General features: G+C 40.9%; 1 protein-coding gene across 2 annotated transcripts in view; it reads left to right on the top strand.

Annotated features, from left to right (window-relative positions):
- LOC134755634 (cell adhesion molecule Dscam2-like) overlaps positions 1-14578 on the top strand; it is a 208694-nt gene extending 194116 nt beyond the window's left edge. Inside the window, exons 23-39 of one of the 2 annotated variants that reach the window (XR_010129073.1) lie at positions 26-174; positions 693-839; positions 1304-1456; positions 1892-2021; positions 2126-2304; positions 2754-2933; positions 4069-4257; positions 4950-5138; positions 5470-5615; positions 6077-6218; positions 6562-6712; positions 7493-7644; positions 8164-8307; positions 8908-9054; positions 9662-9738; positions 10821-10895; positions 11513-11576. Coding sequence is in view for 1 of the 2 variants with exons in the window: in XM_063692142.1 (XP_063548212.1) it covers positions 26-174; positions 693-839; positions 1304-1456; positions 1892-2021; positions 2126-2304; positions 2754-2933; positions 4069-4257; positions 4950-5138; positions 5470-5615; positions 6077-6218; positions 6562-6712; positions 7493-7644; positions 8164-8307; positions 8938-9054; positions 9662-9728; positions 10821-10895; positions 11513-11564 (2362 nt within the window). In the remaining variant the exon portion in view is untranslated. Of the gene's footprint in view, positions 1-25; positions 175-692; positions 840-1303; positions 1457-1891; positions 2022-2125; positions 2305-2753; positions 2934-4068; positions 4258-4949; positions 5139-5469; positions 5616-6076; positions 6219-6561; positions 6713-7492; positions 7645-8163; positions 8308-8907; positions 9055-9661; positions 9739-10820; positions 10896-11512 lie in introns of both variants that reach the window. The other variant, XM_063692142.1, reaches the window with a different exon arrangement.
- Positions 14579-14946: the final 368 nt, after the last annotated feature.

The raw sequence follows: 14946 nt of genomic DNA, 5'->3' as shown, positions 1-14946 counted from the left end.
AGATTTAACCCAAATGCTATTTCAGGTCATTAACAGTAAATGGGTGGTCAGCGACCGAGCTGAGCCTGTCAGCGCTCAGGAAGTTCACACGGTACGAGGTGCGAGTACGCGCGTTCAACGGCGTCGCCGCCGGCCCGCCGTCTGCGCCGGTCGCCGCCACCACTTTGGAAGGAGGTAACTCCACTCTGTCCCATCTACCTCGCAAACTTTACGGTGTCTGAGGGGTATACAGTTAGAAAGAGACTGGTGGTCTATCTCGCGTGTGCGTTATGGTCACGGCGGCTCGTTCATTTGGTACAGGGTGCAGGCCGTCTACGCTTATTCGTCACGAATTTAAAAGGAGATAACTCAATTCCGTGAACTGGGTGAACTATTCACAACAAACGGCTGAAGTAAGTCCACGTCTTACTTGAGTCAAAGGAAACTGTACGGCGCCGCGCGCCCGCGACAGCGCTCGACCATATGAGACTACTATGTCTAGGTATATGAAATGCAATTCTACAGTAGAAAAGCGTCAATTTTTCAGTTTGGCGCGCATCGTGTTCTGCTGTTTTGATAGGTATATTTATGAATATGAGAAAAATAGTACAGGTGAACAGTTAGTACAGACATTAGGGTAATAATTATTTAATCAAAATCTTATTGTTTTTTGTAGGTACCTTTGACTAATCGCACACTTCTATTTTACCTAGTGCCAGAGTCCCACCCGACAAGAGTGACTTGTTCCCCGCTCTCGTCTTCGAGCATGAAGGTGTTATGGACTCCGCCACCTCTGGGTCAGCACGGCGGGCTCATTCAAGGATACAAAGTCATTTACTCGCCGCTTACTAGTGACCATGGTAAATATTTATTCATCCAAATATATTATTCTAATTATTCTAAATTAAACCTGTATATATATATATATATATCTGTAAAAATAATATCCCGCGCACATATCAATGTGGTTCAGTAAGGGGACGGACTGAAAATCAGCGCTGTGCGGTCAATTCCTGGTGAAGTGGCTGGCGCAGCATATGCTGAGCCCGCTCCTTTTGTCGCGCATGCCAATTTTTTATGTTATTTGTTTCCTGTAATTTCTCTTTTGTTGTGTGGCAATAAATGTTTTCTTATTCTTATTCTTATAAATAGGTACTACGATTTTACCTATATCAAATCTGTAAGATTATATTGTTGTGTTGATGTTACTGTCTGTCTTGATGTTAACTAAAACTCAGACTTATTCTAATTTCGTCAAATCGCGATTTAATTGACGTTACTTATATCATTCATGCAAATTAATCATTTCTTTTCGTACATTTAGCTGACGTGGGTGAAATCAAGCGAGTAACAACAACCGATACGTACTTGCACACGCTACGCAAGTACACCAACTACTCTGTGCAAGTGCTTGCGTTCACCAACGCGGGCGATGGCAAGCGGAGCCCTCCAGTGTACTGCATGACTGAAGAAGACGGTAAGTTTACTGGATACATTTAGCTGACGGAAGTGAAATCAAGCGACTAACGACAACCTTTACGTACTTGCATGTGCTATGCAAGCATTTTCCAAATACGAGCAAGTAGCACACAGCGAGCTTTTTGATCCTTAGCTACACTCCGTCTCTAGAAAAATTCGATACCTAATTATTCTAGAACCTCGCTAATCCAGACTCCCCGTAAATCCACTGCCTGCATACGCATAAGGTCCTTTTGGATAACCGCCTGGATTTTAAGGGGTCTAGATTAGCATGGCTCTACTGTAGCCAAAAAGAATGAAACTGCCATCTTGTTTTTTGTTTAAGAATAGTGACACTCGGTTCGCGGAAATTTTTGCACGTTCCAGTCCTTAGAAAAGAAGTAGATAAATATCCTCAAACAGGCACATTAATACATTTGGTATCGTTTTTCAGTTCCATCAGCCCCTCAAAAAATCAAAGCGCTGGCGTACTCCAGCGATTCCGTCCTCGTGAGCTGGCTCCCGCCACTTCACCCTAACGGGATCATCTCGCATTACACTGTGTACTACAGGGAAGCAGGCCGGTAAGATATCTACAAAATTATAAGCCTACAAAGCTACATCGAGCTTGTTTACATTCTCTGACATTTTTCTACAGCAAACTTGAAACCAAGTCTCACATTTTCAGGTTGGGCAAACACCAAAGCTACACGGTAACCGTGGACAAAATAAAGTCGGAGCTCGAGCTAATGTTCCCCGTCCGAAACTTGCAAGAAAGTCAGCTGTACGAGTTCTGGGTGTCCGCCACCACGGGCTCGGGCGAGGGGGAAAGTACGCTCGTGGTGGGGCAAGGCCCTAACGCTAGAAGTAAGCTACAATGTGTTTGAACTGGACAGCTATAGTGGAGGGCGTTAACGATAAATTTTAGCGACAAATTACTCCCTATAGGTACTTTTTTTTTACACAACCTATTTTTAAATCGTGCCTCTTTGAAGTTTTAACCAAACCAAACCTACTACGAGCGCACTAATATTATTTTTCGGGCTACATATACCAGAAAAATTTGTTATCATTATCACGTCAACAACTCCAATTCGCGCATGACTTGATTTTCATGGTTCAGAAGTGATATCTAGTTAGATTCTAAAGCTTCGACACTTCGGCTGCGTATTCACATATACTCTGGCAAATCCACTGCCCTTGGCGCCTACATTTTTAAATTTGCCGCCATTACGTGTGACGGAAATGGCTTGCCCCACTATAGATATAGGTACTTATATGTTTCCTTTATTGCTGAGTGATGTTTTTTTTTTAAGTTCCAGCACGGATAGCGTCATTCGGCGGCGTGTTAGTGCTCGGGGCCGGGCACGCGGCGCTGCTGGCGTGCTCGTGCGTGGGGCTGCCGGCGCCGCGCTCGCGCTGGACGCACGCGCGCGCGCCCGTCACGCACCACGCCTTCTACCAGGTCACGCCGCGCGGACACCTGCACATCAGAGGTACCTACCTATATACACGAGTAGTAACCGAACGCCGGTCCTTGCGTAAAACAACGTGACCGCCATAATAGTCATGCGTATTATGGAGCGCTATCCACAAGCGCTCCCGCGCTACCTGAGGTCGCGAGCGTGCGTCACCGGTAATATATGACGAGAAAGGAAGATTTTAAAAATTCCTCAAAAAATTATAATGGTAAATTATGCAAAATGATGTATAAAAACAGTTTCAGCAAATGTTGTCGATTGTTCAAGTATCAAAATTACGTTGAAATTAAGTCGATTTTCAGAGACATTGTCACTTGTTTTGAAGTAATTTCTGGAGAAAATTGATTCCGTCTAACTTTCATTTACTCTTCAAAGTCACAATAACAAAAATGTAGTCTATTATAGGTGGAGTACAGTTTATGTGTAATACAAAATTACCATTTTTAGCAGTCCAAACTTTACGAAATTTACAAATAAGAGCGACAAAATCAGTGCTGTACGCGCGTTTACCTAAACGTCTATCAGGAAAAAAATCATTACTAATTTAGTCTTTTTTCAAAAAAAAATATTTTAAAAGGCAAGATAAGACGTGCTAATAGAAACGAGTACTTGTAATTTCTATTAGGCAGCAAAATGTGTACAATTTCACCGACTAAATCTATCAATTTTACATTTTTGCGATTAAAATCATTACCGGCATTACAGGAACAGGCGGGTTGGCGAAATTCCTCGCCTCGCGTCTTTTCTTTGCCAATTTTTTTTTTCACCTGACGCGAGCGCTGCAAGGGGATCACCAAATGCACTTCTGGCTCGACCAGTGTCGCGTTTCAGAGCTTCTGGGGCAAACAAGAAAGTATAGAACTACAGTCCCCACACTAGCTCCGAGTAAGCGATAAGGGTGTATGCTGCGCCGTGTACCGAACGCAGGCATTTGGGGAGCAAGCGGGGATTCTACAAATTCTCGAAGCTAGTGTTGAGACTGTAGTTCTATACTTTCTTGTGATATCTACTAGGACTTTCGGCTACGCAGACGACATCGCCTATACAACACGAGAAGCACTCTTATTACATGAATACCAATGGCACACCTAAAACAAAATAGTACAATCTTTATAAATATCCGAACCAAAACTATTTGTTGTATTCGCAGAAGTGAACGAGCAATCATCCGGCAACTTCACGTGCACGGCCAGCAACACGCTGGGAGAGGACGCCATCACGTACAGCGTGGTGGCGGTGCTGGCGCCGGCCGCGCCCGCCCTCACCCTACAGTACACTACGGCGTCCAGCGCCCGGTTACATTGGCTGCCGCCGGCTGACGGTGGATCACCACTCTTAGGTATATAGACTTATATTGACCGGGATATAGACCGTGATTACCTTTTGTATTATTTGTGAGCTCCCGATATTTCGACGCAGTTACATGCATCATGTTCACGGGTGACTGAAGATAGCGGGTGGGTGTCAAAGTTGTGTAGACAGCGCTCTGTCTACCCTCATTCTTGCGCGTCGGCTGCGTTCACTTGATGCGTGAACATGATGCATGTAACTGCGTCGAAATATCGGGAGCTCACAAATAATACAAAAGGTAATCACGGTCTATATCCCGGTCAATATAAGTCTAGTGAAACTAACCGTGAATCATTCAAAACTCTTAGGTATATAGGGTTATAGATACACAGAAAATAAATGTTTCTTTTTTTCTTGAATGTGAAGGATACTCGAGCCTTGATTCTGGTTGTGTCTTGCATTAGGTTGGTATTCCACCCTGTCCAATTTCTTTGTCCGATGTGTATTGCGTCTCACATTTTGCTCAGTGAGAGAGTGAGGCCATTAGCCACAACCGCACCCGAAGTAATGTCATAATTGTCATAAATCAAAATTGAGTATTTTTTTCAGCAATGCTCTTAACTTTAGGGAGCAGAAAAGGAACCTAATCTCTGTATGACCTTAGTTTAAGAATGGCCTTATGATTTTATGAAGTAGTATATTAACTTATGAAAATAAAAACGAAGTAATCTGTTATTCCAGGCTACATTCTCCAATACAAGCAAGCTGCCGACACCGATTGGCACACTGTGGAGTTGTCTACCGAGGTCACATCGTACACCATGGACATGCTAAAGTGCGGCTCCACGTACAACGCCAGGATACAGGCGCGGAACAAGATCTCCATAGGACCACCCTGCGAGGTGCTGACAGCGACAACCAGGGGCGGAAGTAAGTCATTATAAGCTACATTGATACAGGCAAGCGGCCGACACCGATTGGCACACCGTGGAGCTATTACCCGAGGTCACCGTACACCATGGACATGCTCATTCAACGCCAGAATACAGGCGCGAAACAAGATATCCATAGAACCACATAGGGCTGCATTTAATCATTCACAAAAAGAAAATAAATGTCAGGCAAGCAACTGACTCGCATCATTAAAAACATACTTATGGCTTTTGAGACTCATCTTAGACCAAGGAACTATTTGCCTCTATCTATAACGCGCTTAATTTGTGTTGGTCTTTAGAATAACTTACCTTGTATTTGTTTAAAGGGCCCAAGCCACCGAAGCCGGAGGACCACGTGTACATGAACTCGACGGCAATAAAGATCAACTTCTACGCGTGGCGAGACGGCGGCTGTCCGATCCTGGGCTTCCGAGTGTCGTACCGGAGAGCGGACACTGAGCATTGGATCAAGGTAAATGATAATTAACAAGTGTATGCTTACTAACTGCGCGGGCTCAGTGTCCCAAAGAGAAATTGACCTTCCACACTAGAGATTGACACTCTTCCCTATTTAAGGCTACTACGTGCCAATAGGATAACCCAGATGTGGTCAGATCTTTGAGAATTTAGCCCCAGCGTTATCTTGGTTGACCCTTAGTTGGGAGCCCTTTCATGCTTGCAGTACGATTGTCTCTCATTCTTCCAAGTGTCATGTCTGATAGCCATTTTGACTAACATATGCGCCACAGTATAAATCCTAGCCTTTTCTCGTTGCGATCACCCAATATTACAGGGTTTTTTAATGTCAGGTTTTGAAGGTGAGATTGGGAGCCAGAGATTCCAAAGCATGAAAACCCAAAGTTAAACTATAGAATCAACATGTAACAATAATTCCTTGTGATCTATTTACATCAAAAAACGTATTTTCTTCAGGTTGGCGACAGCCTGAGCTCGGCTAGCCACGTTCTAGGTGACCTGACGCCGGGTACCTGGTACGAACTGGCCATAGAAGGCGTCAACGATGCTGGCACCGAGCGAGTAACACTTTTGGCAGACACACACACGCTAGCAGGAGGTACCTATGCCCAAATAGGTATTCATTAATTAAATTAGGCAATAGTTCGAGTTTGGGAAGCTACTAACCATAAAAGGTGAATTCCGGATTTAGAGAGTGCGCACACATGTTTACTTCAGATGGCGTGTTTAATATGCACAACAAATGCAAGATTTGCAAAAAGCCCACAGTCTACAGCAAACATGCGTGCACACTCACTAGATGAGCAAGATTTGGATGTACTTCAAAGAAATACCTACCAATCGTGTAAGATGCTAATGCCTAACCACGTTCCAGGCGCACACACACGCGTTAGCAGGAGGTATGATTATAAGTCCGTTACACAATACCTTAACACTTTCAGGTCGCATACCTCCAACAAAACCGATGTCTCCCCTTTCGGGTGGAGACCGGCGCACGTCACTACGTACAGTGGTACTGTCGTGCATAGCGAGCGCCGTCGTCATCGTGGTCACCGTCGCGGCCATCATCTGCGTCGTGCAGGGCAAGCGCAAGTGAGTGGACACAGGATAGGAGATAAGGAAGAGGACGAATTCATTACCTAGGCAAACTAGCTGATTTGGGTCATTGCTTGCTGCTGCTATATTCTTCTGATAAAAGCAGTTGCAACTGACGACTTCTTCCTCATTCAATTATTTTATGTACTTGCATGAGCTATGAGCTTGTCATGTTTCAACTGGATGGGAACGCCCTACTTGTACCTACCTAGCTAAAAACGGACTAACCTTTTCGCCGCCCAATGGCGGCGAAAAGGTTAGTCCGTTTTTAGCTAAATCAATATTTTATATAAAGACAGCACATTTCGTGTCCCACACGGCACAACTTGATATGTTATACAGGTTACTGCAATTTTTGACATGGCGTTGATGACACTTTATTACTACATTGACGTGGCGGCAGGGGTGCGAATCTCCTTGCTTCGGGCAAACTCGGCTCCGTTCGGCTCAGCATCCGAGCAATTATTAGGGTTATTGGCACAACTTGACGTCCCTTTGCGTGCACGACCACAGATAATGGCTTAAATTTTGACAACCCTAAATAGCCGAAAGGGATAGTACTATATATTGGAAAGGGATATCATGATTCGACCCTAAACCGCTGTCAAACTTCGGTTTTGTAGGAAGTTTCCTTTCTGTACGGTAGTACTATTATTTATTCTGTGGTGGCGGCGAAAAGGTTTAAGAATGTCATTGCTCTTTGCTGAAAGACGTACACGAAATAAATGTATTCAAGTAGATGATAAAATTGAACATCCTTACACAAAACACTTTCAGATTCTTCTGTATATCCAGTGACCACTACATGCGGGACGACCGCAAGTTGAGCGAGAGCAACGAAGCGGAGAGGGAGAAGCTAAGAGAGGGACAGAAGCTATACTCCTCCTCGTCTATCAACGGGAATGAGAAGTCTAATGATGACTCCTCTGGTAAGCATGCTTCTGTATAATATATCCAGTGACCTTGTAAGGTTCTCTTACAACGTATTTCCGACCTTTTTATTGAACCGAACTGAATACTTGAACTTGTATATGTCCTGAAAACTTTCCGAATTCCGATAGTCACTATTATTATCCATCATACCGTGCCATGTATAAATCGATTTCATATTAGCAATTCAATTTTAGTTTTTTTTTGTGGTACATCAGTCACGCTTCAAGATTGTTCTAGCTAAATTGGACATGCCATAGCGTATGGAACAACCAATTTAGCTAGGACCCTAAGGGCCACCCCACACTAGCTTGTTTTGAGCGTCAGCGTCTAATCAGCGCTATAGAAAATGACGTCGCTGTGTAGTTGCGCCAACGTTGCGTCGAGCAGCGGCCATAGAGTTGACTAGACGCTCGGGAGACGCTATCGTGGGGCGGCTCTAAATGGCATAACAATCGCGGAGCATGATGATACATGATCGAGTGAGTGTGAGTGTGAGTGTGACGTCCGTTCCCCAGCAGAGCTGTACGAGATCAGCCCGTACGCGACGTTCGGCGTGTCGGCGGCGCACTCGCTGCAGTTCCGCACGCTGGCGCGCCGCGACGACGACGCCGCGCCGCCGCACCGCCGCCGCCACCGCACCTGCGAGCACTACCGATACGGTAACCTATACTTACTGAACATGCCTCTATATCTTACCAATCATTTATTTGCGATATCTCCTAATAATAACTGTGGAATATATAACTGTGTGTCGCATAACTTGAGCCGACCATAAAAACCTTTTAAAATTTCGTATCTATTAAAATAATTTGATTGCGGACACAAAGCATCTTTTCGTTGTCTAGCCCTTAGAGGCAGATAGAGAATTTTCTATCCTTGGGGTTCCCGATCAGGTATATACTAATATGGAACTTGAGCAATAAATGTCTCTTTTAATCAAAATTCTCCCCTAAACCAATGGACAACGTGATACCCCGTACTGGTTCCCATTACCTATAATTAAACTTATTTTTTTTTAAATAAGCATATACTGTAGCCATTCATACGCACATAATATTGTCATTCTGATTTAATTGACTCCTTTGTCTTCTTATTCTTCCTATTACTCCAAATACTGCGCAGTGGAAACGACATTTTTACAAATGAAAATCTATAAAAACAAATTCTCCTCAAGTAGAAATCAAAATTGCCCCCACACATATTGGCTGGTAGTCCCCTTCTAACGCTCCACGAGGGTATGAGCCCAGCTTTCTGCGTAGACGAATCGAGCCTGTCTAAATGCTCGACAGTGGAGGCGCGGCATCGCATGCGCGCGGCCTGCGCCGGCGCCGGCGCGCCGGGCTGGCGCGACACGCACACCGACTCCGGCGACGACAGCGACAGCGCCGCCAACACTACTACTAAAGGTATTGTTACGACTCTTCGAGGGCCGTGGAACGTGGAACGCACGCTCTCAAGCCTCGGCAAACAAAAACTCGCTCAACGCTGTCGCCGGCTGTCTTAACCTCTCGTGTGTCTGTGCCGGGATTATTTTTTTCTAATAGTTTCCTCACGGCAAACGAGGGGATAATGCATGGGATCGGTATTAGCGACTAGATTGCACGCTCTGAACGTGCGTTTTGTAGCCAAGGCGTAAGCGTGCACGCTTGACGCTGATTTGTTTTAACCAACGTACAGTCAACCAATTTGATTGCTAGGCCTCTTAAGAACCTTGTCGCTTTAACTACCAGATACATGACCATCATCATTCAATAAGCACTGCCGTAGAAGATAAACAAATAGATTAATTATGACATGGTTCTGTGGCCTAGGAAAGGAATCAAATTGGTTGACTGTACGTATGGCGGTCTGCGTGAGCGTCGAGCGTGCGTTCCGTGGCTTTACATTGCTCTACCGCAGAAAAACTGTTTAAACTCGAAAATATGCTATAAGCTTTGATTAAATAAACGTGCTAAAGTATTTAGCCTTGTATGCAACCTCTTGCAAGTGATCTTTATTTCCACTATGATGTAGGTTCGGGCGGGTCGGGGGGCAGCGTGTACGGCAGCGGGCGGCGTAGCGCGGCGCGCACCACCAGCAGGTAGACTCAGGTACCTCCCCGCCCTCCCACACCCATACCCACACCCACACCCACACCCACACCCACACCGCACGCCTCGCGCTCGCGTCGCACCCAAGAGCGCCGAATCTACCTTAGACGGCACTATGCGGCTACTTCGTTATAACAGGTTGCTACATCTATTCAGTCGCCGGACACTTTCTGCTAAGAGTGACAGAGAAAATTTTAATTATAGTATTTTCCTGTGGCAAGCAAGAATTTATAAGGATTCAATTGATTAATTTATACATTTACAGAAAAAAACTGAGCAGCCGCATTTTTATTTTAAAATTCCTTAAGCCGAATGAAAAAAATGAAGCACATAACGAAAACAAATAACGAATGTCGAATTAGAATCACAACGTAGTACCTAATATCATAGAGCTTTATTTATATACATAGTACCTATCTACCAAGACCTAACTTAATAACTACATACTTTAATCGCCTGAGCCACGCTTAAATTAAAAAAATAAATAAGAAAAAAAATAGTCATTTTTCAACCTGTGGGTCGTGACGTGACCTCCTATAAGACGGTCGCGGGGGCTCGCAGCCTTCGTAAAAAAGAAAAAAAGAAAACAGGTCATAAACAGCTGAGAGCAGGGGATCGCGATATATTTTCATTTCATGTCTAGGAGATCGTGAGTCGCGATATGAAAAAGGTTGAAAAACTGCAGTTAATATGAGTGAGAATAAACAGTAAATATTTTGGGTCACAACTAGAACTGTAAACTTCACTATTTAGATGTTTAAAGTGTCATAAAGTTTCCAATAATGTGGTGATACATTTTTGTGACATGTTCGGTATTACCTAAGTATTATCTTCTTGCATGGTTTAAAAGTTGTAGATCAAAAGTAGCTTTAAAAGTAAATAAGACCGATCCTTGCACTGAATGCTCCAGGTAGAGGCACTTCGTATAAAGACTATAGGTACAGAGGACCTACCTCGAACCACGTTCGACGTGTTGCCTCTCTGTCGCACTTGTAAATTCGTACGTAAGTGTGACAGGGAGGCAACCCGTCGAACGTGGTTCGCGGTAGGCCCTCTGAATGTTTGACGGAATTTGTCCGCAGCGGGGGACCGAACGGGAGCGACGGACATTCTGTCTACGAGCCCGTGCCTGCCGATATATCTTCCCTTATTGACAAGTGAGTACATTTTATATAAGGTGTATGGTAGTACAGTCGAAAGTAGAAGAAAGTGCGAGCTGTTCAAAATATTCTAAGCACAATTATGGTCAGGGGGGTAAGAGCGTATGTATGAAGATCATTTTAACACCTCATCTACTTGGCTGCTGCTGGCTGAATTGCTATTTGTACTTGTACAAGAAAACACTCATTTTAAGTGAGACACCTAAACTTCTCCACTCTCAACATCTTGTGCAAATATTAAAATGGAATGTTTTAAAATTCCACAAAATCGATTGGTTTTCGTAATAAAAAAATAAAAAGTTTAAAATTATGCATTTTCGTCCATAGGGTCCTCTTTTGTCTGGGAATTTATTAAAACCAAAAACATACTTAATTAATAACAAACTTACAATAAAATATAAGCTAAAATTTAACTACCTACAAAACTAAAACTATTATCTATTATCTAAAAAATAAATAAAACATAATATGGGTGACCTAGCCCAATATGTATTAGATTTTGTTTTATATTATTTATTTAAACAGTTCTACTTATTTTTACTACATATTTGTATTTGTTTAACTAAATTCCCAAAAAAAAATATATTAATGCCAACCTATTTATTTATTTTCAGATATCAACAAAGAAAAGAACAAGAACGTCGAGAATGCACAATCCACGTTTAACAGTAAAATGACCAATGACAGTGAAAAAAAAAATGGACTTTTTATAGAATTTAATTAAGTCTGCGCTGTTTCAACGCCAAAATTTATTAGGATTCCGCTATTTTTACTAAAACACTAAAAGGTTTAAGCCACCAGAAAGAAAAAATATCAAAGAATGGCAGACCTACCCAAAGAATCTAAGCAAACGCTTATATTTTTCCTAATTTATGTTATGGTGTAGAACAATCCGATCAACTGATTGGTCCGTCCAACATTCAAATGCCGTTCGATTGAGAATATTGAAGTACCTATTTCGCTCGTCCTATAAAAAAAAACTTCAAATAATGTGTTTTAAGTCTGAAAAGAGACTACCTAATGCAATTGTATGAATAGATATCGACATTTGGATGTGTGATGTGCTTTTTTATACATTACGTACTATCATTGCCTGGATTTAGATTATTTTGGGCGTTAGCCTTAATATACTAGACACTAAGATTAAATATCCTTTGTAATTTTATTTTATAGTTATGTTTAATGTTACGTAAGCAGTCAAAGTACGTTTCTAATCTACGATACTTCTAAGGAGTTAATTCTTCCACGTACCTATTAATATTTAAAAATTAAATTATTTGTACACATTTAAACTTTAATCCTATCCATAATTCAACTATTTTATACTTAATTATGAGACCACTACAGAATGTAATAAAATGAAGACCTAAATAATAAATATAAACTTTTGCCTAATCAGAACGGATAGCATTACGTCGTTTCCATGTCAGTATAAACTGTTAGCAAAATCTTACTAGTTTTTAAATTATTAAAATATGGTAATGAGATACATTCCTAATGCTATTTAAATATTGTGGCCTGATGCAGATGCGAAGTAAGTAATTATTTAACTAGATAAACCTATCGATATATTTGAATATTTAAAAGGTTTTACCATTTTCGCACTCCTAGGCCGACATTACAGAGTACCGGTAGGTAAATTATTAGTTTTATACCTACCTACACCCGATTATCGCACGTCTGTTTCTCCAAGAAGTAAAACGTAATTCTAACCGTTCTGTGTAGTTTATAAATAATGGGCTAATACAATTGTGATGCGAACTCGCTACAGCAAATACCCCATAACTGTTAACGTTAATTGTTGCAGCATTTATTCGATACCGTGTTCTAAATAACGATGTTATAATATGATAATTTAGCTGCTCTTGTGTTGACGTGTGCTAAAGTAGGAACGTTTTCTTACTTAAGAGAAAATTCACAAGTAACACATAACATATACGCGTTTAATAAAAACTTGCAGCCAAAAAAAGAAATTAAATAAATAAAGCGCGTTTGAGAAAAAAATCACAAACAAATACATTTTGTATGTACATGTATAAGTAGAAAATGTTCCCAACAATGGCCGATATGGAAAATGGTTGACCAGAGTGGCGTTTAGATTTTTAATAGTTTGTAAGATTGTACAGTTAGAAGTAAGTAATTTTTACGTAATTAGTTTGCTTATGAAGTAGCAGATACTATCAACAGCAATGTATTAAAATCTAAGTATAGTGCGACATAAAATAGTAGAAATTAAATAAAATGGAACTAAAAAAATTCCATGCTAAATTGTTGCCATGTTACATTGAAGCATTTTACGTCAAAAATGTGTAGTTACGTAGGAAGTGTCGCTCTCATTTATTTTCTACAATTTCTTGTCGGACTATAAGATTACCTATGGAAAGCTCACACTATCTCCGTGCAGTAGTGTTTTTCACAGCCCCTAAGGAGCCGCAAGGTTTGCAAAGCAAATCGAAAATTGCTTGCTTACGTACCTTGGGACGACCGCATCACAATTTTCTCATACTAAGCTAAGGGGTCACGACATGAAAAATAGGTTGCCGTATAGAAAAACCTATGTTATTAAAATGCTATAGAATAGATGTGTTGCTCAAATTATAAAGGCTGGCGCGAGATTCATACTGATCAGTCAATATTTTAAAAACTAAGCGACAGTTCCATCTCTTAAATTGAGTTGTGAATATAACTGTTCTTAGATATTATGTTCTTAAAATGTTATGATTTACTGTATAAAATCAAATAAGTTCATTGTAAAAATTAAATGAAGTCTGATTTAATAATGATAACGTTTTCTTTGTTTTCGTATCAGTGAACATGCAGGTTTATTATGCAGCTGAAGAAACGTTGATAATGTTTGCTACTTTTAAAAGATTCGCGTCATCAAATGTCGCGTAGTAATTTGTGAAATATTTGGCCTCTTTAAAGTTGTCAGACGTTGTGTTGTTGTTTGTAAATGGTAGTTTTTTACGAGATTACATTTACAAGATAGACACTAAGATGAAAAGGGAAAGGTTCATGATAATATAGTTGATTTCAAACTAATTGGCAAAGCTGTAGATTAGGTATTGAACTGTTCTTTCCTAAAGATAATAAAGATTATTGAAATCTCCTATAAAATTATGATGATATTTTTAATTTATAGCCAAATTATCTGTTTCTTTCTATCAACAAAACAGATAGAAACGGGTGCTGTTTGTATATAAATTAATGTTTTATGTGCATTTGTGACGGGTGGTACATAACAGTAGGCGTGGGAGCAAAATTCAGAAACAAAATTAAGCACCACTGTAATGCCAATGCAAGATTATGACGGACTGACGGACAGCGAAAGTCTTAGTAATAGGGTCTCGTTTTTACCCTTTGGGTACGGAACCCTAAAAAGGTTTAATAAATGCACGTAAAATGTTTCTATCGAAAGATAAGTTAATTATAAAATGTATAATTGTAACGATAAATTATTGTAAACGGCTGTTCCAAACTGCAAAAGATACATATCATTATAATAGACTGCCAATATTTAAGTGATTCGTAATTCTTTTACTTATTGTTGATTAATATAGTCAAATAGCTATTAATTATACACTATTGTATAAAAATCTTTCTATATACATGTTGTGTAATATTAAAATTAAAAATATAATTAGTACCTATGATATGATGAAAGGAAATAAAGATGTGTGTTGTGGTATTTGGTGTTATATTATTATGCGCCTAATAAACACAGGTTGATAGCCAAGTATTAACACAAAAAGTATGAACTTTCGTACCTATTATCTATAAATCTCTTGAATTTCGCGTCGTTTTCTACGGGACGGAAATGCTTTAATTAAAGGTAGATAGACTAATTTTGCCACGCAATCTTCAGGGCCCGAGCTCCAGGGAGTTCAGGAGGGAGAGGCAGCGATATTTGATATATTGGTGCCTGGAGATTGTATAGGTACTGTAATAGGCCTATTTATAAAAGAGCCCACACTGATTAAAGTTAGAACAAAAACAGGCCGATATCGTCCGGCGGACTGGTAACCAGTAGGCCCCTTAAGACTCCCAA

The sequence above is a fragment of the Cydia strobilella genome, chromosome 3 (assembly GCF_947568885.1).
Source record: "Cydia strobilella chromosome 3, ilCydStro3.1, whole genome shotgun sequence".
NCBI lineage: Eukaryota > Metazoa > Arthropoda > Insecta > Lepidoptera > Tortricidae > Cydia > Cydia strobilella.
This window is presented reverse-complemented; position numbering and strand designations above follow the sequence as displayed.